The sequence below is a fragment of the Lethenteron reissneri genome, chromosome 25 (assembly GCF_015708825.2).
Source record: "Lethenteron reissneri isolate LAM-NWPU_2019-01 chromosome 25, ASM1570882v1, whole genome shotgun sequence".
Lineage (NCBI taxonomy): Eukaryota > Metazoa > Chordata > Hyperoartia > Petromyzontiformes > Petromyzontidae > Lethenteron > Lethenteron reissneri.
In genome coordinates, this window is record NC_083803.1 from 4,150,295 (window position 1) to 4,176,594 (window position 26,300).

Consider the following 26,300-nt stretch of genomic DNA (forward strand, 5'->3'; position numbering starts at 1 on the left):
ATAAAATAAGCAGACAATATGATTATTTTCCTTATCTGCTCCTCCACGAATAAAATGTGTTTTTATTTTCACACATCCCATCCACCACAACGCCTTCTGGACCTCCATAGTTCCGGCAGCATTGGTTTAACGCAAGACATTTCTGGACCCAGTTCGACATTCGGCGTGGCATCAGCAGAGTCGGGCTTTGCTGGAACCAATGCCGGCGAATTGCCACCCATTTATAGGAAATGGCACTCAACTGAGATGAATCCTAGTTCGTTGCATAAACTATATAATACGTTATTATATATTTCACAGCTGCCTCTATATAGGTCTATATTACACTTGACGTCCCTCGAAACAATGTGTCTACAAAATAACGACCGCATATTAATTTGTGATAAACCTACATTTTTTATTACAGTCCATTCCCGCCCGTGCGTGACATTTGCAAAAGCGCCTTGTTCCGAGTGAACGTGACTTGTTACCACTGCTGTGGTTACCGTTAATAGAGGAAAGGAAATCGTAAAGCACAAAGGGAGAGACTTAGTCTCGCATTTAATAGACGAGAATCGACCCCGCGATGCTTGCGTCCCCGAGTATTAATTCTTCCTCCGTCACTAACAACAACAGCAACTACTGCAATGGATACCCATGCAGCTTTCGAAATGCCACAGCATCTCATCTCGATGCGATTCACTTAGCGAGGCCAGAACACTTCAGCATGGGTATCGATGAAATGTGAGAATTTTTTTAAGCCAATCCGGTGCTCCACCATAGGACTCTAGTGACGTCATTGTGCCCCCCACCCCCGAAATAGAAATGTAAAACTCACCAGTATTGGTGCGACTGTGGTCATCCAGAACAGACCACACACAACGTATCACGGCGCACTGCCCCGATACAAATACGAATGAGACGGCGATGCACTCGGCTGCTCCTGACCCGGTTATCTATCTGGCTTTGGTTACCTGAATGTGAAATTGTAGTTCTTTCCCTGCATCTACATCAAGCATACGGAAGAAGCTTGTGTACTCCACCCCCCCCCCCCCACCACTGTTCAACATCACCCCATGTTTCTATCACTCAGTGATGGGGACGTCACCATCACGTTGAGCGTGGTTCGTTGAAGACCCCACGGATGCGTAAGACACTCACACTCCCCCCCTCCCCACGAGCAAGTGCAGTTAGCGAGCACCTATCCTGGGTGACACGGGGCGACGTCAACACTCATTAGGGTCTCCTCTGTCGCTCACGTGCTGACGTTCTTCCCACCGCAGCGGAGACGCGGTTTCAGGCCAAATTCCATTTTTAAGAGACCCGTGCCACCCTGCTCATAACTCAATTCAATCGTCCCTGACGTGTGTGACATTTTGCCCAAACCAGCAGAGCCGCTTGGAGACGCCACCGCATCTTCTTGCGGTCGACATAATTCAGCAGCATCAGCTGAGATACAACGCCTGCTCGAGGCGATACAATCTGCAAGATACGCAGGACACGAGAACAGGCGGGGGTGGGGGATATTATAAGGGTGGGGGGGGGGGGTCCGGAGGGAGGGAAGAGGGAGGTTGGCAATGAGAGGTGGGGGAGGGAGACCGGACTGCCGTTGCCGGCAGTTGCGCCAGGCTGAGTAATGGCCAGGCAGGAGGGGTGAATTATGGCCAGGATGCACGCACGCAGTGGGCCTTTCGTGTCCAGCGGTGCTCATTAAACGGATGCCGTTTCAATTCCACCACGAGCTGATCAAGCCCACGATAGAACCACAAGAACGCGCACAAGCGTTTGGAGCTGTGATAAAAAAATATAATTTTATTTGCATTGCGTAACCGTGCTATAATACTCGCTCCGCTCCAGTGGAAGGCCGCGATCCGGCCCGCGTGTTACTGATGGCCCTGGGGCTGCGTGACTCGGACCCGTCGTGGCTCCATCTCCCGTGCCTGTGGCAACCCACGCGGTGTCACAAGCGGCTCCGCGTTGCGCACCCGCGCGTCGCAATTAACGGGAGCGTACCGAGCGCGGGACTTTATCGCCCATAAAGGCAATCCCGCTTGTCGTTCAATCACCGCATAACAATTTCATGGTATTGACAATCTAGTTTCTGCCTTTGCGAATTTATAGTTCACTTTAATGATTTTCAATTCTGACCTTTTCGCGCAAATAAATGTGCGCTTAATAGTCTTCCGCCCGATACGCACTCGCCAAATATCAAATCCATATTCGTTGGAGGATACTGACGGCTTAAAAATCAACGAGAGATGTCTGGGGCTGAACTCTCGAAAAAAATGTCCCCTCTACCACCACTATCGGTGGAGTTGGGGGGGGGGTTGGAGGGTTCCAGAAAATCTTCCATGAGAAATTCAGAAATTAAGACACAAGCATGGACCTTGACCATGACTGAATGCAACACAAAAACCCTCGACGCATTGCTGATATTAAATTTGGAAACGATGACGTCGACATACCCATTCGAGTTGATGCAATGCGCGTCTCGCTGTGCACCAAGGACCAAGTACAGCTCGCCAGCCTCGAATCCCTTCAACGTGGCCAGTCTCAATTGACAGGGCATCTCACATGCAGGCAGGGGGCGGGCGGGGGTGGGGGTGCAGATCAATACAGGGAGCTTCTCCCACAACAGCGACGTCAATATCTGGCTGGGGCTTATTACTACAGAAGGGGCCGTCTCACAGCTACTACAGGGCCCCTTCAATGCCCCTGTATATTGCAAATTTCCTCGGCGCATGTTTTGCCGAGTAAACACCGCTCTCGCAGCCCCGACGGTCAAGGGAGGAGCACGGCAGTTATTGCGTGTTTGCGTTCGCTAGCAAGGCGTGAAATTGTCTGTTTGACTCATTCCGGGGTAACGTAGTGGAAATTCATATCGGCGCGGAGAGGCGCCGCTCCTGTTCCCTTGCACGCGAGGTGCTCTGCAGACCTTGTTCACACACACACACACACCGGCATCCTCTCGCGGACTCGCCTGCCCACGCGTGCTCGCTCGCGTTAGCACGAGAGCGAGGTTCACTTTCACACGAAGGGACACGCGCTTTATGCGAAACGTACAAAGCAGCGAGTCGGGGACACTTGTGTATTGTAAATGATTGTATATTCGTGCATCTCGAGTGCTTCTCCTATGACATTTTACAAGGCGATAACGGCGGAGCGCTCCGCTGTAAATACAGTTTAGTTTGTCTCTAACAAGCAGTGGGCGGTTGTTGGAGGGCAGAGGTTAAAATCATCAAGCGCATTCAAGATGTTCTCTCCGGTTTAAAACCAACACAGTGAGAGCCTTATCTCAGCGTGCGAGCAGCCTTCGAGGCGGGGGTGAAAGGTCACTCGGTCCTGTCATTGCAGGCACAGCCATCCGCCGCATGCTCGCCACGGGTCCTGGAACAGCCGCTCGGCGGCAGACAAAGTGCATGTTTGCTCTTCCCCGTGTGCGATCGATGAGAGAGGCTGTTTTACCCAAAAATATATATCATTCAGCGTTCCAAACAGTTTTATCCAATTCGTATTGCTTAGCAGCGTGTTTCTCACTTGCGCGTGCATCACGTCACGTCACGGAGACAGTGTGTCCATTCGGAAACGCCGACAGTAAGCATTGCACCACCCTGTGCTGGGAAACTGTCTATGGAGGAGATATCACAGAACTACTGACGAGACTCCTTCAAGTGACCTTTTATCCATGTCCTTGACTCACACACCCTGCTTTCAAACACACCCCGCTATTGTTTTATGGCAGAACACCCCAATATTGTTTAATCTCAGAGCTGGCATTTTGCCAAAGTGAAACAAAACATTTAATCTGATAGGGCTGTTTCGTGCAGTCATTCGTAACTGACCCGAGACCTTCACCTTGCTACACTCGAACAAAATCACTCAAGTGCTTTATATATACAGTATTTAGAGCAATAGATGCGACTTTCCACACTCTCTCAAGACATGGTTTGCATGAGAGCCGAACCGATACGTTTCATTCTCAGGGCGGGAATAAAGCCAACATCGGATGCTAAATCAGATTTAATGATGGGTTTTTTTTTTCTTTCTTGTGCAGTCATTTGGGAACTGGGCTGTGATCATCACCTTTGCTACGATTAAGAACCGAGCCTTAGCACGGACGGCTGAACCCCAGAATCAAACTCAGTTTCTCAGCAGTGCCGGCTCAGTGCTCGAACCCTTGGGCGAGCTAAGGAAGGTCGGTTACCAAGTGATCCCTGTGGGTGGGAGGGGGTCAGCCGGTGGACAATGGCCAGTGTAGCCCGACGCTTGGGCCTCTCGGCTTATGGACCTGTGTGCAGTTGCACCGCCGGCACACTTGATAGCGATGCCACCGACAGCGGCTACTTTGCTGGGATGCGTGCGGCAGCTGCTTGCCCATGGCTCAGGGTTGCTTTCACTGGATCACGTGAACCTGAACCAGAGCTACAGGGCTGTGCACAAACCCGAGACCGTAATGGTGCACATCCAACACCTCGCAGGCAAACAAAGCAACAGCGTCTAGACAATGGTGCCCGAGCGAAACGGGGTTTCCGCCCCATGTAGGAATACGTTAGCATCATTAACAATTTTACGAATAAAAAAACACACGGACAGCATAATTACCACGGGACCAGTTCGTAAGAGTAAATGAAACGTATGTTTAACAACAATAATGTGCTGAAAAGTAGAAGGGGTACAACTCAATTGAACCATTGCTCGGTGGCGGTTAAACGTCACTCGCGTTGGTCCTCTCCCGTCGTGGGCACAGACTCCCTGCTCCGGATATTGATGATCACCTGAATCTGCCCACCCGTGTCCCCGACCACAGCCATCTTCGTTTCCTTCCATCCAAAGTCCCCGTGGCGACTCGCCCCAGCGTGCGCCGTCGATCGATCCCTCTCGGCCCGGCTTGGAGGACTCTCGGCATCGGCAATTTGACCGTGGAAAATCTCCGCGGCGTTGGCGCCGCCACCGCCGCCACCGCCGCCGCCGCCGCGTCCAGGTGGCTCGCGGCATCGGTTGCCCGCCATGGTGGGGCCAGTCGCGTCGAAGCTATTGTGCGGCTTCGGCACCGATGGCTTAAAGCGGGCTCGCGGACACCCTGAGATGTGCTCCTCTCTCAAATCAGCGCCGATTGCACATCGCCCTAGGAAAACACAAGGAGCGACGTCGCACGTTGAACGTGTATGAGAACGATCAAAAGTCAGCGGTGGGCAATGAGCATTGAGAATGAGTGTTGAGGCAAGGCAAGCAGAATTGCTCCGTTATTTCAGAACGTCTTTAATGTAAAACCAAACTCCTTTCCGCAACCCAGGTCTCCATTTGCAAAAGGCTCTCGTGAGGTTAATAAAGTATGGATCTGTGCGGTAAACCCTAGAATCAAGGCACATGTTTTTTGATGAGGTTGTTGAGACCAGAAGGAATGGTGTCACAGTGATTAGTGAACCAAACGACGGCGAACCCAGAAAGCCGAGTTCGAGTTTTTGGCCACAACTAACTGCGGCGTGAGGAGGCCTTCATCCAGCAGTGTATTAACGCGGTTGGCTACGTACGGTGCGAAAGTTCAACATACATACAGACAAAATTACTGTACACTATACCTGTGACCATATTTAAAATCTACATATCTTAAAGCACTTTGCTACCCCACATGAAATACCTCAAATACATCACATAAAGTACACCCACATTTCATGCACAATTACATGTTGCAACATGGCTATGTGTATATAGTTATTGCAAAATCAATCCCGAGCCAATACTTTAATATATTTAACAAACTTAAGTTTTCTTTATTGTTTTCATTTCGAGCTATCTCTCTCTCGCACATCAGCCTCTTTTCCACAATTATGTCACGTTTCATCTCCCGGCTTGCAAACACCATCATATCACCGCGCCGCTTATAGGAATTTGCGAGGGAGGAAGGTGCTCCGTTAACCTCTTATCATCGGCAGTGCCTGCCAATCAACATGATCGTCGCTTCAGTGGGAGCCCCCTGGGATACAGATAATGATGTGAGTGGGCGGTGGGAACTAAATTATCGGCCAAGTTCTGGGATGTTCTATTAGATGATGATTCTTGGCAATCTCTGATTACAAGATGACCGTGGAATCGCATCAATCTACTTGTCTCCTCGACAAGCACCTGCATTTCTGACTTGCACCCCAATTAAATTGTCTGGGAATACCGTTTTGTGAATACTACTAAAAACAGATTCATTGTAAATGTTTAAACCTATTTGTTTAACGAGGTGGTCGGGTGACCCAGAGGTCACTGCACTGACCCGGGGCCGCTGAGATCCTGGGTTCAAATTTATGTTTCAGCCGCCCACGATTAATTTGGCTTTCCCATTGTGGCGAGTTTATGGTCTCAACCCAGCTCCCAATGATTGCACACAAAAAAAGCCACCATATTAAACCTGATATTTGACAAGATTTGGCTAAACTCCAGCTCTGAGAATAAAAACAAAACACGTAGACTATCGGTTTAACCGTCATGCAACAATCTCTTGGATGCATGCGTGGGGAATTGTGTCCCTTTCTGTTGAGAAGATAAAACAACGACTTGAAGGATTTGTAGAAATAAATCTCCTGAAAAATATCTCCCACTGGCTGGGTTGTTTGTCCCATGATGTAACTATGATAGCACGATTGAAAAAGTACTTAAAATCAATAGATTTCCAGTTTGAAATTATTCTAAGAGGACTTCGTCACCTCCAAAAGCATAGGCCGCAGCGTTGCGTGTAGCCAACGCAAAGGCTCCTTCACTAATGTGCGCAGGGATGACTTCATCGCTTCTATGAAAATATTGACAAACGGCACTGGTGTTTTGTTGAACGCTCTGCATCAACCATTCACCCTTCCAAATCATGCGACACAAAGGTTGTTGAGGAAGTACGCTCATGCATGGCAGATTGATTATTTGCTATTAAGTATGAAATCACTTATGAATAAATATATGAATGAGAGTAATGACAACCATACTTCACCAAGAGGTGTTCTGATATCATTTACCGTGGACGTAAAGCTGTGGCTGAAAATGAACCCCGGGTTGTTGGGCTCACAGCGCAAAGTGCAAACCACTGTGTCACTACTCTCCTTTTAGGGCATGAACACAACTTTAGTTAAGAGAACGATGCTGTTTCTTCTGAGGCTATATAGTCATAATAACCAAGCTCGCGATTTTAAAGTGTTAGGGAATGCACAAACTGCGTATTGCACTGCAATTGACTGTCGGCACAATCCCATAATCCAGATGTTGTGATTTACTGTCCACCTCTTTAAGTAGATGTCTGAATGCTGACAAAATTCTGTGGGTGCCAACACTGGCTCAGCATGACATCTAGATGAGATAATTTCAACGATTGCCAGGACGCACTTTAATGCCAGTGGCAGGTTCAACAGGGAAATGCGTCAATCGGTGTGAGGACTCGGGCAGACCCCAGGAGTGGTGAGTCACTGCCCTTTATGTTCGGGAGATGTAAGGGTCAGGGTGTGGGCGGTGTGGGCGGTCGGCCTCTGTGCCCGGGAGGCAGACGGGGTTGAAGGAAAATGGATGTGAACCACACTAATCAGGGGGCCGTCCAAAATGCTTCATATTGAAACATATTAAAGTCATAAAACTTAACTACGATGCAATTTTTTATATGAAGGTTTTTTTAACGTCATTTTTTTATGGGTAGAAAAATAATCAAGCAGACACCCCTATGAATGTAGCTATCTTCATTGTCTTGTGTTTTTTTTGTTTTTAAATCATGACTCACGCACGTTGGGTTAATGTAAAAAAAGTAAACTTCTGACAAAATGTTTGAACTGGCGTCTCACAGACAAAAGACAACAACGGCATTCTCATCGCACATTTTTACAAGACGCGCCTGCTCAACGGGGGAATGTGGTTGCGGCGCACGTATACGTGGCGCGCGCGCAGGCGCTCCACAGGGAGATGACCCGGAACATTCTGTTCCAGGACAAACACTGCAGTTGCTGCATTCCCATTCTTTGCATTCAAGACAGCTCGGGCTACTTTCAGGGCCTTCGGACACAGCATGCGAAATAGATAGGCGTTATAAACGCGGGAGGCTATTATTCATTTCCATCTGCAACTGTTGATCTCAGGAAACAAACCAGTAATAGAGCGGTTAGCGCAAATAGCATGGCAACACGTGTTGAGAAACACACCTCCGCCGTGTGGTTCACTCCTGTTTAATTCCCCTGCCGCCCTCGCTCCACTCAGGGCAACAGGTATGTGTAGCCACACGCTGGGAGGCCTCTGCAAAGCACAACGCAGGACACGTGAAAAGCATTTGGCATTAATTTCAGCGACGAGCTGCACACACTGGACTCCTTGGGGAACGGCGGGTTGGCGCCTCGGCCGTAATCTCCAGCGCTGGGCTATTTGGGCCCCTGGTGGCCCCGTCGAGCAATGGATTCATTGCATCGCCGCCTCGATTTAATATCGTGCTGCCCGTCGTCTTGACATGCCACTGCACTTGGCGGTGCAGGTCAGCACAAACCAACCGCATCGTTGATTTTTGCAATTCATTTTTTTTACAAAAAACAACGCAATTTTTTTTCTTGAGTGTAAAAAAACAAGTAAATAAACAACCATTCAGAAAATTGCAAATTTTGACAAAATACACTGCTGAACCAGAAACTGCACTCCAGGTCAATTGGTGCTCTCTCAATGACTCCGCTCTCCATCCATTGCAGAAGCAGCCACTCAGATACTCATTCTTGCAAGCCTGCCGGCCGCCGGAACCCTTGAGGACCGGGCAGATGACAACATTTGTTGTAAACGATGCCCTGAATGAAACTGCCGTTTATGCCGTTACTGCATCAGTCAACCTAATACCCCCCAGCCACGCTGATCAACGTCCTCTTCGCAACAAGTCTCTCGTGCGACCTCATGTCTGGGTTGCACGGATATCCACGCAAGATGTAGAATTCACATACTCGTGAAAAAAACCCCAATAACAATTGCCACCGAGTCGTGAAAAAATGCCATGGCGAAAGTGGGCAGTGAATCTATTGCAGCAGTCTTTTCGGATTCTACATGGGAGTCGCTGGATGTTTCGTAAAACTGAAATGAAAACAAACATTTTGTAACAACAACAAAACATACATTGTGGCATTCAGTATATGGCCTCTGTTCAGTATCAACACGGAAATGGGAGAAGCAGCACTCACAATGAAACATTGCATATCAAATGAGGAGATACTCACATTGGTTGGTTGTTAAATAAATCAGGCTCTATTGTGCTGCCACAGTTGTGTTTTCATAGCTGCTGGTTCTCTTGAATTCACCCTCCCATAACACGGAATGGCAGCCCAATAGGATGCGAGCTGGGCATGCAAGGATTCACTCCACCACAATTCAATGCATTGCTTTCAATGAAAAGCTGTTAAAATATGAAATCCTTGAGTTTCATTTCAATGTATTGTATGTTTATATGTATGGTGAACTTCTGTCGCACCGTAAGTAGCCAACCATACGAATCGGAGGTGCGAAATTGTATAGTTTACCTTTAGAAGACCACGTGTTTAACAATGGTGATACAAATAGCCTGGTGTCTGAGCTATACTATAAATTGACACTTGTTAGGGGCACATTGTGCTTGCGTGGCATCACAGGATGGCGTCGTGTTCGCTCTCTACGGGACGAAGGCTCCTGCCCCACGCTGCTCCCACAGAGATGCACAAACCCTCGTTAGGGGCAGAATCAAAGCGGTGAGGACCGGAATAATCAAAAAGCCAGCGGGCAGTCCTAGACAACAGCACCAGTGCTGTTGTCTAGGACGGCGGGGGGGGGGGGGGATTGTGGCATTACCTTATCCGGGGAACGCCGCGCGGTGCTCGGGTTGGCGCGTCTGCCGGGCCGGCCGTTCACGTACGAGGCTCTCGCACCGACGTCACCGGGCGTGAGGGTCAAGGCCCTGCAGTTTCGCGCAGCTGGCGAGCTTTGCACTTTGTTCCGAACGGACAAACAGGAAACACAAAACCCTTGATTTTTTCATGAAAAAAATAACTCCGAGAAAACATTAAAAGCTTTTTTATTATTACAGGAGCTATAGAGCTCTGTGATCGCACACGCCTATGCCATGGCCTTGTGGAAGGCATCGCTATTGTAGGAAATGAAAGACGGAGGACTGCAATCCCCCTTTGTGGACAACATAATGCATTCCATGACCACAACGCATTGCATGGCAAGACGTTTTCTGAAAAGATGATTATACATCTCGGAGCTACAAATAAACAACGGACACCGATTCAATGAGATAATTGAATCTCAAGGGAGATGGGTGATTCAAGAGGCTAATGCCATGTCAGCTTGCAATATGGGCCAGCTACGCATGATTAAAAAGACTTTTCACGTGCAGCAAGTCCATGCTTTCAGCTTGGAAGCCAATGATTGTGTAGAATAACCTTGAGTTAAATGTGTGTTTTTCCTTATGCCAGGGCTTAGACTTCTCGATGCAAGGCATATGGGGTGCCCGCAGTGTGGATAATGAGGCCCATTACAGTGTCCTCACAAGTTATTCTGGGACACCATCTCCTGAAGCCACTTTCAGACACAAAGCAGTTAACTGCTAGCGGCAAGAGATGTAAATAAACGTGTATTTTATCCTATGAAACGATGGCAATCGTGCAAATATAAACAGAGATGGGAAAAGGTAAAAATAATCCAGTACAAATCGAATATCATTTCAAATTGGAGAGTACGGCTACAGAAATAGCAGACAGTGAAGGACACAGTCACAGTGCAAATGAAGTGCCATTCGCAGGCAAGTGGCTCATCAGTAACCGGCCCTTGCCAGTGATGTCTGACGTCGCAGATTATACGGCAGGAGTGGCAGGAGAAGTGAATGTCACTCTCCTTCGCGCCTGGCAACAGCACGACTTCGTGTGAGCAGGGAGAGGCGGGCTGCGATAGAAACTACAGAAGTCTACACAATTATCACGCTCACCCACTCTTAAAAAAAAAACCCATCACCTCACTCGCTGTTAATCTGACACCAAGCAATTACGGTCGAGCGGTGGCTGCCCCTTTGAACAAAATGTGTGGCTTGGCTTGGCACAAAACCCCAAGTGCATTACCCTCACGAGTTACGAAATGCAATCATCTCCCCAGTGCTCGGTAGCTAAGGGAGAGAAAAGTGGCCGGATGGACAACTTTAATCTGTTTGTGGCAAACCGGGCCTGACGGCCGGCCGGTAGGCCGAGCGGGAGTTGGGGGAAGTGGGGCCAGAAGCTGCCAGGGCCCGACCTTGTGCGGGCGTTACGTGGCGCAGGTGAAGTATTGGACGCGGGTGTTTATAAATGTAACGAGGATAAACTCTCGATGAGGTGGAGCAGTGGTGCAATTGTTTGTGCACTTGCACGCACCAGAAACCCGGCAACCTGAGTATGATTCCTGGACACAGCTATCGCACCAATAGCTTGCTATGTTTTATTTTATTTTACCAGATAATGCCCACTGAGCTATGAAGCTCTTTTTACAGAAGCGACCTCGCCATAATTGACAGCTCTACGAAGTGGCTTATCACGTGGAAATTTATCGCAGCCAAATACTCCGAAACGCATGTTGATTCTAAATGAGGGAAAAGCCAAAAGGCCCGGAGAAAAATCCACATGACTACTGGGAGAACATGCAAACTGCAAATATACAGGCGTCAGGGTCGAGAATTGGGATCAAACCCATGACCTCCTGCATACCAGACGAGGTAGTTAACATCTCACTACCGTGGTGCCCAGAAACGGTCCTGACCCCCCCTCCCCCTTCAACTGGTAAAGTGTGGTCAAGCAACTCCCATGAGCAAAAGGTGTTGGGCAAGATTTCATCCAGCGGTAGATTGACAAATGGATGATGATGATAATAATGATATCGTGGACATTCAGATCTAATTTCCAAGGGAAACCTGGTAAGATTGGCAAAACCATTAGTCCCATTTGGAATTCACAAATTTAGCCCACACAACCAATTAATATTGCACAACAGAGAAATATATAAATATATACACATACATTTTAGATGTTGTTATTGTAAGACTTTAGAGACGTAATGATTCACCATGCAAAAGACATTAAGATGAATTGTCATGATTCAGCGTCACTACTCAATTCATTAATCGTCTTTAAAAAATGTGGGCTAGGAAGTGGCAACAAAACACTGATGGGGTCACGTGAACCCACTCAAGCAACATATACATGAAGGGAAAATATTAATTCTTACACACAATTCAAAACGTGTATCATGAGCTTAACAATCGATATTAATTCATGAATCCATGCATAATTACACCCCTACAAAGAGTTCAAATGAAATTGAAATGAAAACAAATATTTATCATTTAAAATATTACAAAGTCATCAAAACGTTGGCTACTTTGTACAGATTTGGTGATAAAGAAAACGGATTTGCCGATCGAGAAAACAAGTCGCATCCTGAATTACAATCACTGGGTTTTACTGCTGCCAATTGCCAAGGGTCCTGGGCCAGTACGTAAGTTATTCCACTGCAGAGAGGCCACAGCAAATTCCAGCAGTTAATCTCAGATATGGAGCAAGAGGCAATGAAAGAGGCAGAAACCCTTTCACCAGACAGTATCACCTTGACAGAATCTGAATGGCTTTGGTATATCTGCAAAAAACATTCCGTTGCTTCCCACATTTTTTTTTTTTGGATAGCGACGTCCATTTTGTCGTGAGCAAGCTATCGTAGAAATGCGCTGAGCGGGAGAAAGACAAATAAATAAATAATGTTGCAGCAGTTTGAATTGTGTGAAAAATATTACGATTTTCATTCAAGAGCTACGTCCATATCCATGTTCTTTGAGGGCACCTGAAAGGCATGCGACAGAAGCCGCGCTATGCGTTGTGTGCAAGGCTAAGGTGTGCCGCCATTTTTACACAAAGAACTCTCAGGTCAGAGCCCAGTATGATGTAACTATGGCGTGCGTCTGCAGGTCAAAATCACAAACGATATGAAGCTAACTAAACCAACGATGAAAATAAAATATATCTTATCGAGTATTAATCTTATTAAAAAGGGTCAATGAAAGCTAAGACAAGAATTGCAGGCGAACGTCTCAGAAATGCAACGTTTAACACTGTCAGCAGCTTTGGTTGAAATTACTCACCAACGTTCATATTTCACCGTCATCCTAATTGTTATAATTGTTGGCAAACTTTAACTCAAAAATGAAGATCATCGTATGAAATTGTTGGGTACATTATGGCCCGACTACCATATATATTTATTATATAACTGACAAGACATTACCGCAGCAAATAAATGTGCGAGGCTATGAACGGTGCGCGGGTCGCACTGACTGGGGGGGGGTCCATCCGGGTGGCTTCTCCCGCCGGCACCGCCGGTGCCCACGATGCCAGAGCAGGTGGTGATCGGCCGGGCGGTGGCCACCAGCGACGATACGTGCCGAGCACCAAGGAAGGCAGGGTTGGGGCAGCTCCGTGAAAGATGGGATGGCTGCGCGGAGGAGCAGTCGTGGAACGAGTGTGGAAACAGCGAGAGGCACGGACCAGGCAGGGACAGCAGGCGGCAGTTGGCGAGCCCGCGCGCCCGCCTGCGGAAAACCTCCGACACCTGCTCAACGCGCCGTGGCTCGGCCGCCGTGCGAAGGCTCCTGCCGGGTTTGGGGAGGAGGGCAGTGGTGGAAACAACAAAACGCGGCGATGAGATTCGGTGCGTTGGAGGAGGGGGGGAGCGCCGCGCGTGAAGCCCTGCCGAGTTCTATTGATGACCAAACAATAGTTTCATCTTCCACTCCGAAGGGCACCAAGTTTGGCAAGTGAAATTCAACTTGCGTGGCGCTGAAATTAACACGGGCAGTCAAGTTGTCGAGCGAATCCCGAGATCAGAGCTCTCCGTGGTATTCGACTGTGCCGGACCGGACGTGTGCTGCTCGACTGCCGCGTGTGCCCGATCTTAGTGCGACTTGACAACACCGCCTTGCGCAGCGGCCGCACCCACTGTCCCACTGCCTCTGCTTACAGGACGGTGAGCGGGTTGCCGAGGGGAGACGCCAGCGGGTGGACGTTCCTGGTGCACAGCACCCTGGCGGACGCCGGCGCTCGTGTCGTCAGTGCGACGTCCCCCTGCAAACAGACGACGCGCACACAGCAGCCACATACTTGTGTCCCGCCAAACCAAGAACATGCATCACACGGTCAAAGATGCGCTCGTTAAGGTGGCCGGGTGGTTCGGAGGCCAGAGTGCTTGGCTGACGCATCTGAGATGCTGGGTTTGAATCCAGAGGCAGCCACCCATGAACAAGCCGGGCTCTCACGTGGAGTGAGGTTATAGTCCCAGCCCACCAACGATTGTGCTTTAAAACGGTTTTGCACTTAAATTTGGCTAAACGACAGCTCTCCGTTGAAAAGCGGTGACTTGAAGAGATTTCGGAAAGAGTTCTGCGATACCCTAACTGATGGTTGCACTGCTGTGGGAGAGTAGTGGATGGATTATTTATCTCTCAACGCATAAAGCATTATCGGGATTAAATTAGTAGCGGGGGTGGTGACGGACTAAATAGAAGATGTGGATGCCATTTGATATTTGGTGACCTTCTCAAGAATCTGTCATGTTGCTGTCTCACTGGCAACCGGTTCAGAAAGGGGACCGTGGGACCCTTGACACGAAAGACGTGCCTTTCCACGGCGACACACGCGTTGACTGCTACTTGCTCAGGTAGCTGCATTCGCCTGTGAGACGACACTGCACGTGCACTGTCCCTGCCGAGATACATCGCATAGCGTGCGTACAACATCTCTGAAGACGACACTAATTTGCACTGATTAGGACTGCGAAATAATACACAATTCACGGTGGATTCGAATGACAGCGGGCAGGCAAAGAAGCGTAGAAGTGAGCAGGCAAGCGGTTCCTTGAGGGCTCAGTGTGAGATAGAGGCTGCCTCTCCAGCATCTTGCTTTAACGGACCTCATCCATGAACAAAGATGCATGCATAAGATGTTCAAGTAGCCAACAGAGGCACAAACGAGAAACAACGATTCTCTCTTGCCGTTGCCACCAAGACTGCGTGCGCAGGGACAAAAACTGTTCCAGGGGTGCACGATCGCAACAACACGCACCACCCCATTCGGAAACCACGTGACACGTCAGGTCACATCGGTAGCAGTGGCAGAAGCGGCAGCAGCAGCAGCAGCTTTTGCGTTGGACATACGGGACACAGGGAGATGGTAGTAGGGACAGCTGTGGTCTGTGCAGAACATTCATTTAACTTGTAGAACAATGGAGGCTCATGCGAGACCATGGTGTGGAAAATCTATAGAAGCCGATGCAAATCGATGTAACGCAACAATGAATTGCCGATGGCCCATGGCAGCCTAGGGTCCAGCAACAAGCACAGTTAATTGTTTAATTGTTCCTACAGGACGGTGGGAGTACAAGAATAACGACTTGAGCAATGTGGATCAAAGGATTTCCCATTCACCCAAAAAAGACGAGCACCAAAAGGTCATTGGGCCATTATATATTCGTTTAAAAAAATAACCAAAGGCATTTCATTAACCTTATACTCGTTACACATTATACGTCGCATTTATAATTTGCATGTTCATTCTGAGCCGATTTTACCCTTTGCACCACGAACCGTGCACAGTTATAATTTGTTGTAATCTCCATTCATTATTAGGTCCTTGACTACAGAGGGCTCTGAAACGAAGTTAATCATAAAAGCATGGTCAATTTGCAACGTGGGCTTAAATTGCATGTTTTCATTTAGGCGCACGTCATAGCCCTATCTTTAAATACGCTGATTTGATTGTTTTTTGTTTCGACACGATTAGAATTTTAAAAGCCCCTAACATCGGGAATTGCACTCGTCGCCCGGATGAAAGCCCTCGCACATTAATGCCCCATGCGTCAGAATTTTCAAAATGCTATTTCACCAGAGCTTCGGTTACTTCCGGCGGAATACGCGAAGGAAAATAATTACATCTCGTTTAAAGGTACCTTTTCAAGTAAATGACACGAAAACTAATTCTATTACACCAGCCAAAGGTTGACTATGGTCTACCTGCCCACCATCTGTCTGGGTGTTCAGCAAGCTATGCTACTTATCAATTGAATGCGACTAAATCCGCAACCGTTTTGTTATTTAAAATGTGGAGAATTTTAGTTTTTTAACCAAAGGCCGTTTTCCTTCACGGGAGCTCGCCATCACAGCATCGCTCGCCTCTCATCCTGAAACGCCTCTCAATAAAATGACTCTGAAATTTCCCAAACATCCAGTAAAAAGGCGATTTTATGCGACGACATTATTGTTAACTTGGCGTCTGGAACACCTGGTACTTTCGAAATAAAGTGCAAAGAGGAATTTTTAATAAAGCATTCTATAAGCAGTCGTCGCTGTTGAGCGTGCGTGTCTACTCGACTGCGTAACAGCCCACAATGCACTGTGGGGGCACCGTTTTTTTCGCGTGAGTACTCTGGAGCTCAAACAATAAATCACACGTGTTCTTTAAAACCAATTCACAATTTTCTTTCATAAATATCTGTATGAGTGGGTTCTATTTATGGTGTCACTGAGAAAAAACCAAACAATTTTTAAAACCCACAACATACCCAGCCCAATCAATAACGTTCATGGAAACATCAGCACATTTTCTCCCAAAAAATATATAAATTCGCACAATCACCAACCCAAGAGAAATCGGGCAGATCATCTCGAAAGCATCTGTATCAGCAAAAATAAACTGACCAACAGAGATAAACAACTGCAGGGTTAACTGACAGCAGCTGTCCGCACGAGGTAGATGTAATTACAGCACACGAACCATCTGCTCCGGGGTTTCAAGCCGAGTCTGAATGAGGGACGTTGAGGCACCGCCCCTTAGTGCCCAGTGTCCTTCAGCATCAGAGCTCACCACATTTTCTATTAACACCGCGTTATATTAGAAATAAACAAATATATAATGAGGACGTTCCAGGTACTGGCCTTCTGCTCAAATGAACGGTCACTCCCTGAAACATCAGCCTATTATTTTTCTTTTTGATTTAAAGCTTTCGTGACTGCAGGGATTCATATTATTGTTTCTTTCGGTAAACTCACGTAGAAGGGAAATAATAAAATAATAAAAATGTTGAAACAATACAACATATTTCATTATTTCCCTTCTACGTGACTTTACAGCGCGGAGCAGCGGGCAGTGGTGAGTGCATTGCACTATGAATTCGACAACCAAATTTCAGTTCCTGGCCACACCCAACATCAAGTGCAGAGTGAGAGCTGAGACGGTTGTAGCCACCCCTTCATGAACTCACACTGACCAGTGTGATGCAGTATGGTCAAAGAACGCCCACGACTAACACGACATTGGGGAGCGCTTCATGCAGCATGGCCTTGACAAAAGGCTGTAAATTATCATTTCTTTCCCTTTCACACACGTGGATTTTTTCCAGGGTGCTACAATTTCCTCTCGCACGTAAACACTCATTAATTAGGCCAAAACCACAATAATATATAGAGGACTGCAGAGCTTGGACAACTATTGGCACCAGCTCACCGTGTGGCCGCCTCCCCGCTTGCCTGCTGTTCCTCACACCTCCGAGTCGTTCTTTCTATCCGAGAGTGAGCGAATACTGTTCGGTGGCGCGTCGCAAGTTGGCGTTACATATCTACATTTGTATCATTCATCATTATTCAGAGAAGTGTATGCAAAACAGCGGCACTCCTCCCCCACCTTGCTCGGGCTCAGCGGGCAGCTCGGTCGGGCAGCGTCACCGCAATCTTGGAAATGCACGGCCGTCGCCAACCTGCCTGTCTCTCCTGGCTCCTGCTCGTGCACCGGGGCTTGCTGGTGCTCGTTCCGAGCCCCCGCGCCCACAGCGTGGCGGCTATCGCGAGCTGTCAGGACCACGTGGTCCAGTCTAGGCCGGGGGCTCTCCCACATATTTCTCCTGCGACACAACATTGCATGGTTTCAGATCCGCGGGCAACCTCCTTCTCGGTGTTTCATCATCATCATTTATTATTTCCACTGCACCACCCATGCAGCACTTGTAGAGTCGACGGAGAAAAAGTGGTGTTTGAGATGATTACTCGGGAAGGAAGTGATTGCAGACCAAAAATCAAATGTCAAAAACAACGCAATGCAGACGATATGCACAATCAATGAGAGAACCAAGTTTTAAAAGATAAAATGTGCTCGAGTCTTGTCTCCCGTTTGTCCGCTCCACTGTTTGATGGGAGGAAGTGACAGTGATGAGTATGGTACTACAGATCAGCATGAATATCATAGAAGAAACTGGATGTGAAGACATTATCTGCTGTACTGATTTTAATGCAAAACATCAGATGCTTATGTCACACTAAAGTGCAGGTTCAGGCAAGGTGCAGATATTGATTCCAATGGGCCAGGTATTGAATTTAATAAATATTAGTGCAGTTCTACCCACAATGCAATAGCTCCTCTGGAAGACCACATGCACATCCCACAGGCGTTATTTATGTACCCGAGTTTTAATGAACGACAGTAAACATTTGATCTAATTTCGATGTTTTTTTTCGAAATTTTGGGAGGACAAAAAAAGGAAAGCTCTGCACATGTGGTAAATGAAGAATTTGGTGAATGCCACTCATTTATCAGCGCCACACACTCACTAATGATGGCGGGGCGCGGACAATGCAACCATTAATCTCCAGCTGTGGGAATCGATAGAGAGTGTGCGCAGCGGGGCATAGAGTGGCACTGTCAGGCGCCGGGTTTCAGCGCCGGGCCAATGGGGCATGTGTTCTGGGTACAAGCTTCGCACCCATCCTGTCCGGTGGCACCATCCGAATAAATTCCCCATGGAACCGCCGAGTTGACCGGATTAATCGTGAACGTGCCTCGTCACCAGCGGTCAATGCCATATCGTGGAGGAGATAGGCCCAATAAAACGGGGATAAACGGTCCCTTCTTATCAGTGGAAAGATTTTTAACTAAATAATTATTTACCATGACTAAAACTGCGACGGCTACATTGCTTTACGTGCAGATCCGCTTCCTGGGCATTGACTCACGCACCGGTGCTGCCGCACGTGCATCCGATGTTGCGTAGGCTATTAAGAAAATCTCCGCATGCGTCCTCTGTGCTATACCCGAATGCAATGCGGCTCGTGCGTACATTTATGTTAATGTGTTCAGCTTTGGGAGACGCACAACTATCGCCGCGATCTTAATTGAAATGCACCGCCTTGCCCCGGCAGTTCTTGTTTTGTGTCGTTGTTGCAAATGATAACGCCGGTAACAGCATTTACACCCGGCTTCTTCTCTAACAGATGCAGCCGCGCGCACGAAACGTCAACTGTCAGTGCGGATGCGTCAACGCGTTATCCCCAGTTATCAATGGCGTGCTCAAAAGTTGCTTTAATCTTCTTGGTTCTTTCGGTAAAGTCACGTAGAAGGAAAATAATAAAATAATAAAAATAAACATAATAAAATAATTCTCACGACGTTTCGGCCACAACGCAAGCAGCCGTCTTCAGGTGGAATGGCACGCCCCAGGCTTGGAGCGACTATTTATGCTGGGACGGAGGGGCGAAGAGCGGCTTGACAAAATAATTTGCATATCAAGAGGAATTTAGCATATTTATGGGAAATGCAGATATGCGATTAGTACTACTTGTGAAATGCGTAGGAGGTTTGTTTAATCGTTATTCGCTTGTTATTTAAACGGCGCCACGTGGCTCCGTGGAGACGAGCCGCCTCTGGACCACAATCACGCCCTGGCAACGCCATGCGGTGGTGCGTGGGAGTCTTTGAAAGTCAAAGCGCTTCCGGTGGCCGGTGGACACGGCTGACAGACATCAGTCCACCTCCGAAGGCGCACGGTTAATTCACTCTAGAGCGCCGCGCCGGCGGCCAGATCGCAAAACGCTGCAGAAATAACGGTCGTCTCGTGAAGAACGTCTGCCGTTAGGTCTCACAGTCCTGCAGTCCCAAATCCAGAGGGAAGATAAAAACAAATCTCAAAGAGCACACTGACAAAACATCAGGCGATAAAATCATCATGCATGCGGCGGTGAATGGACGTCTTGTCTCAAGCCCCTTTTCAGCCAATAACTTTAGTGTAACAGAGGTTGCATTGTAGCGGCGCTGCGGTGAGCACCGCCGGTGCGGGCAGTCGAGCACTGGTGCTATGCGGCATCATGCGAGACCAGGCATGAGGAGTATGGCATATTGAGAACGTTTTATGGCAACACTCCACAGACTTTGCCCCAAATTATATGCGTTACAGAGAGAAACAAACACACGCAGAAAGCTGCAAGTGTCTTCGCAGTTCAGGCTCGTCACACCTAGCGTCAGTCTCACACCTCGAAGATCACACACAGCAGCACATGGGCACAGCCACAGCAGCACACTTCATAAAATAGGGTACTTTATGCGTGAGTTGATTTTGCTTGTGCGTTTGTGTCTTTTCCCCAATTTCATCCTAATTGTGCCATTGGTTTTGGGATAATGTGTCCATGCAGATCTCTAGCAGAGCAATGCAAGCCTTGGCATTCGAGAACGATGCACGGGAATGGATATCACAGAGGTGCCTTTGAGAGCCACTCAAGTGACCTCTGGTCCACACGGTAGAGGGCAGCACTCTCTCACTTCATCATATGGCAGGCAAATAAATTAGTTTAATTATCAGAGCTGGAATATAGACAAATAAAAGATAAAAAAATTTTTAATGCGATGAGATTTTGTGCGATCATTGGTGACCGAGTTGAAAAAGCTCACTCAACTTGAGAATCCGGTATTAACCTAAGTTAATTCTAGATTTGAAGCTTTCGTGACTGCAAGGATTTATACTCTTAGGTTTTTTTCGGTAAAGTCACGTAGGAAAAAATAAGTAATAAAAATAATAGAAATAATAATAATAGAAATAAAATAATAAATCACGACGTTTCGGAGGCAACACAAGCTTCCTTCATCAGGTGTAAAAAGGCACAGCAAAATAACTGTAGTGTATTATTTTTACCTACGTGACTTTACCGAAAAAACTAAGAGTATTAACCTAGTCGTCAGTGGTGCCAACTCAGTGCTCTGAACTCTGAGACACCTGGTCACCACTTGTGCATATTAAGCGTTAAAATGCGTGCACAAAAAAACAAATACATTACATTTCATATTCTTGGTTCTTTCGGTAAAGTCACGTAGAAGAAAAATAATAAAATAATACAAATAAAACACAATAAAATAAAACAGGAAATAAAACATTATTTTATTATTTCCCTTCTACGTGACTTTACCGAAAAAAACAAGAATATGAATCCCTGCAGTCACGAAAGCTTTAAATCGAAACATTACATTTCAGTTGTACCTCGACTATTGGTACGTGCTTTAAAACTGCGGCGGTGCGTAACGGCTATGGGTATGTTTTGCATCAATGTCAAGATGCCTCCAAATTCCAATTAAAAATTGGTGGCTCCTTCGTATGTAATCCAATGGCAGCCTCAGGCCTGATTTGTCCAATTCAGGGGATAATTATCCAGTGCAGCGAGCGTGCAACATTAAATCAGGTCACGCTCGGCTTGCCCTTTCCATGACAATGAAGCACCTTCATATTTGCAACTCCACCCATATATCTCACTCCTCCTACGCCTTCCACTTATTTTCTTATCGGTCGAGTAATAAACTGAAAGTATAAAACCGTTAGGAAGTTCAATTAACACATTAGATTTGTATTTGCTGCGACTGCAATGGCCCGGGCATCTACTCTTTTACGGATACCTCAAAAACTAAAGATTTTAAAACTATTTTTCAAAAGCTCTAAATATACAGGCGTCAGGGTCGGGATCGACACCACGACCTCCCTCAATACCGGGCGAGGTAAATAACATCTCGCCACCGTGGCATCCCACGGCGGTGGGAAAACTGATGCTGTGGAAACCAACACACAGCACCAAACGGGAAGACATAGTGGAAGGATCTAATAATAACAACAGCAGAGAAAGTGGCAAAAGATTGGAAGTGAAGAGAATTTCGTGCGGATAGCGTACGCGGAAATGGCATAACACTACCACACAATGATCGTCACAAAGAATTCTCAATGGATTGCAGTGCTCTAGAGCGATGTGTGTGATTTCGAGACATCACAATGAAATGCGTGCTTTTATTTATAGAAAATAACAATAACTGGCAGGAAACCATCGCATGAATTTGGCCATGTCGCCAATCGCCATCCAATAATGACATTGAATTCAATCACAACGATTTGCAATCATGCTCCATTGAGTAAAAGCTATGTGCAGTTAAATAGCTATCAAAAAATTGTCCATTTAAAATATGTATTCCTGATGCGGTCACTGGTGATTGGGCTGAGCACATCATACTTGGCGAGGAATAGAACCAATTGAGTAAGAATCCACAGCTTCCACTCAGGACACCTGAACCAGTGGCTCGGCACTGATTGTGTGTCTTAGCGCCCTCGGGCACATAACCACTTACCCATTATTTCCAAGTCAATATTTTTCAATCAGACCTTAAAGCAACAATCGTTAGTGGTGTTGCAAGTTACACACAAAAACGGCGCACTCGATCATCGAATCTTAGGATATCGGTGGCGACGACAGAACATGTGAAAGATGTCATTCTATCATTGAAATAAAAGATTTCGAGCTGCAACCTTTGCTCAATACAAGTGTAATAAAAGGACTCGGACACTTCCTTCTGTCTTCGTGTCTTTTATTGGGTTCTCGTCTTCACCCACACGGCACTCTGTTATAACTCTGTATTTGTAGCCCCCGGCTATTCACTGCTATTATAGCTTCTTCTTCCCTCTGACTCTCTGCTTCATCTACTGTAACCTCCTCCCTGCAGACTCGCTGCTACCTCTATGCAGACTCCCGCTGCTACCCCTATGTGCAGACCCTCTGGCTGCTACCGTATGCAGACCCGCTGCTGACTCTGTATGCAGCCCCGCTGCTGACTCTCTGTGCAGCCCCGCTGCTGACTGCAGCCTCCTCGCTGCTTCGGGTCGGTCACCGCTGGCCAACGGTGCCGATCCTCGCTCCCCCGTGTTCGTGGCGATCTCGCCACCCTCCGCTTCGCCCTTCGTGGCCTCTCTCTGTTCCTGGTTCCCCGTCACTCCCGTCCTCTTCCGGTTCCCCTCCTTCTATAGCCTAACCCCTCACCCCCCCACGTGACCTAACTCCTCCCCTCCTGACGTCACCTCCGGAGGGCCGTTTACGCTCGCATTACATCACCCTCCCCCATAAAGAAAATCCAGCCGACCTCGGCTGAATTGCAACCTGACAAGAAATGCGGGTGTAAAGGGCCAACACGTAAAAAGACACGAAGCATGCAACAACAATATAACCAGAACACAACACAATACAATTTTAACGAAACGTGAGGGATTTCGAGCGAGTACGGGCAGCCGGGCCGTCCCGGACGGTCGGCAGACCACCCGCCGAGCGGGAACGTGGAAGGGTTTTAGGGGCGACGGGCGCAAGTTCTTCCGTCGCCATTGGAGGCCCGCCACTGTCCCGCTCGCGTCCAGAGACATCCCGTACTCGCGTCCGCGGAGAGATAGGAAGAGCTGCAGGTCCCGTGGGTTCTGCGGCTCCAGTCGACGTCCCACGAGCGGAACGTCCTCCTCCCTGCGCTGTCACGGCCGGCTTGTCTGTGAAGGGTACGACAGGCGCTCTCGCAAGGTCAACAGACACAGGCAAGGGCGAGTCGGCAGCAACAGACCCGGCAAGGCAACTTCGGGAGATGACGCATCCGGCCGCGGGGCAATGTATGGCTTCAACCGGGATGTATGCACGAACCAGCGCCGTGAACCAACCTGAACACGCGCCGACTGTGGGTTGGGAACCTCAATGAGGCGGACCGGACCCTGCCAAGGTCTATGTAATTTAGGAGAGGTACCTGGCCGCACCTGTGGGCAATGAAGCCAGGCCAGGTCCCCCTTTTTCCAGGGGCACTCCCCCTTTGATCGTCGGGCACACCGCTCATTCCTGGCCTGAGCCTTGGCAGTAGCCATGCGGGCACTTTCCCTCGCCTCAGCGACACGCCGAACGTTGTCCTTAATATACTCAGGAAGAGGCTTAACAGGCCCCCTCGCGCCGGTTCCCAACTGTTCATTAATCGGCGGCACATTCTCCCGGCCGTACATAAGGAAGAACGGCGAGTATCCAGTAGCCGCGTGCGGCGTCATGCGATACGCCGAAAGCACCCCAGGGATATGCAAATCCCAATCAGATTGATTTTCCCCGACTGTATGGCACAGCATGGCGGACAGAGTCCGATTCAACCGTTCCACCATACCATCCGTTTGCGGGTGGTAGGGGGACGTCCGTATCTTTTTAGTTCCAAGAGCCGCACACACCTCCCCCAACAATTTGGACGAAAAGTTACGTCCTTGATCCGTAAGGAGCCTCTCCGGCGCCCCTTTGTCCATTACATACCCAAATAGAAAGGCGTCAGTGATAGACGCCGCTGACTGGTCAGGCAAAGGCCAGGCCATCGGCCAGCGAGAGAGGTACTCAACCCCCACCAGTAAATACTTATTTCCCTTAGCGGATGGCGGAAAGGGTCCCAAAATATCTAACGCCACCAGCTCATTAACCCGAGATACTTTAATCGATTGTATCGGCGGAACATATGGATGTTTAGGTGGTTTACGGCGGGCGCAATCGGGACACGCGCGAACGTGACCGACGACATCCGTCGTCATGCCGTGCCAATAATAGTCTCGTTGCAGCGTCAATAGGGTTTTCTGCACCCCCAGGTGTAAAAGTGTGTCACAGTGCAAAGATCTAATCAACTCATACCGCAATGACGCAGGCACAACGAGACGCCAGTGTTCCTGTATCCCTTCCCTCCACATCAGTAACCCATCTCGGAGAGCAGTTTCCGAAATACCACCCGCACCGACTTCCTTACCCGCCTTCTCCGTTCGTTTTCGCAACGACACCAAAGATTCGTCCAACATTTGCTCCCGAATCCACACAGACCTTGGAAGACGCAAAATCCCGTCAGCCGGTCCCCCATCAACCGGTCCCGGTGTAAGCGGAGTTTCGAGAACATCCACTGCCAGCGCGACAGGCTGAGGGGGGGGCTGAGTCGGTCCACACCTATGCGTCCCCGACGCACACGCACAAGGGGATCGTTGCAGGCAACCTGGACAGTGCGTCCGCGTTAGCGTGACGCACACCCTTCCGATGGTGAATTTGGAAGGAGAATTCTTGCAACGTGTCCAGCCATCTCGCCAATTGTCCGGATGGCTGGTCCATCTTAAGAGCGTACTGCAAGGCCGCATGGTCCGTGCGGACAATAAACGACCGACCGTACAGATACGGTCGAAATTGTCGGAGAAAAAACACAATAGCCAAAAGTTCCCTGCGAGTGACGCAGTAACGGGTTTCCGCGGGAGATAAAACCCGACTCCCATACGCCACCACACGCTCAACACCACCTTTTGACTGGGACAACACCGCCCCAATACCAGTGTCACTCGCATCAGTATCCAGAATGAAGGGATGTTCAAAATCCGGATAATCCAACGTCGGCGCAGTAGCCAGTAAATCGCGCAGGCTCCGAAACGCCGCCTCCTCCGGCGGTCCCCACACAAATTTATGCCCCTTCCCAGTAAGGAGATGCAAAGGCCTGGCGATAGTAGCGAAATTCGGAACAAACCTCCGATAATATGAGGCGAACCCCAAAAACCGACGCACATCACCCACCGTGGCCGGGGTTGCCCAATCCCGGACACAAGCAGTTTTCTCAGGATCCGTGGCCACCCCGTCCGCACTAACAATATGTCCCAAGTATCGAACGGAGCGTTGCAGTAAATGACATTTCTTAGGCTTGAATTTCAAATTAGCAGAACGCATTCTGGCGAATACAGCCTCCAACCGCAGTAAATGCTCATCAAATGTGCGGCTGAAGACTATAATATCATCTACATAAATGAGACATGTCTCCCACTGCAACCCCGTCAATACCAACTCCATCAACCTCTGAAAAGTGGCAGGGGCAGCATTCAACCCCATCGGAAGACAGTTAAATTGGAATAACCCCTGCGGCGTACGGAAAGCTGTCTTTTCTCGCGAGGGCTCGTCAAGGGGGAGCTGCCAGAAGCCCGAAGAGAGATCCAGCGTTGAAAAAAACTTAGCCCCTGACAAGGCGTCGAGAGAATCGTCCATACGCGGCAGGGGATACGCATCTGCCACCGACACTTTATTCAACTTCCGAAAATCCACACAAAATCGCAATTTACCATCCTTCTTTTTAACCAACACAACAGGCGCGCCCCATGGGCTATTAGACGGAGATATAATATCCGCTTTCAACATGTCTTCCACTGCCCCTCGAACATGC

At 48.3% G+C, this 26,300-nt stretch overlaps 1 protein-coding gene across 5 annotated transcripts in view; it reads right to left on the minus strand.

Moving 5' to 3' along the window:
- Window positions 1-3,077: 3,077 nt before the first annotated feature.
- Window positions 3,078-26,300, minus strand: part of LOC133347052 (uncharacterized) — a 55,065-nt gene continuing 31,842 nt past the window's right edge. For 4 of the 5 annotated variants that reach the window (XM_061558947.1, XM_061558948.1, XM_061558950.1 and 1 more), the window contains 6 exons: window positions 17,682-17,898; window positions 13,969-14,072; window positions 13,287-13,600; window positions 9,784-9,920; window positions 8,136-8,226; window positions 3,078-5,104 (listed from right to left, as the gene is read on the minus strand). In XM_061558947.1, coding sequence (XP_061414931.1) covers window positions 4,692-5,104; window positions 8,136-8,226; window positions 9,784-9,920; window positions 13,287-13,600; window positions 13,969-14,072; window positions 17,682-17,898 — 1,276 coding nt within the window. In that variant the 3' untranslated portion in view covers window positions 3,078-4,691. The remainder of the gene's footprint in view (window positions 5,105-8,135; window positions 8,227-9,783; window positions 9,921-13,286; window positions 13,601-13,968; window positions 14,073-17,681; window positions 17,899-26,300) is intronic. The other variant, XM_061558951.1, reaches the window with a different exon arrangement.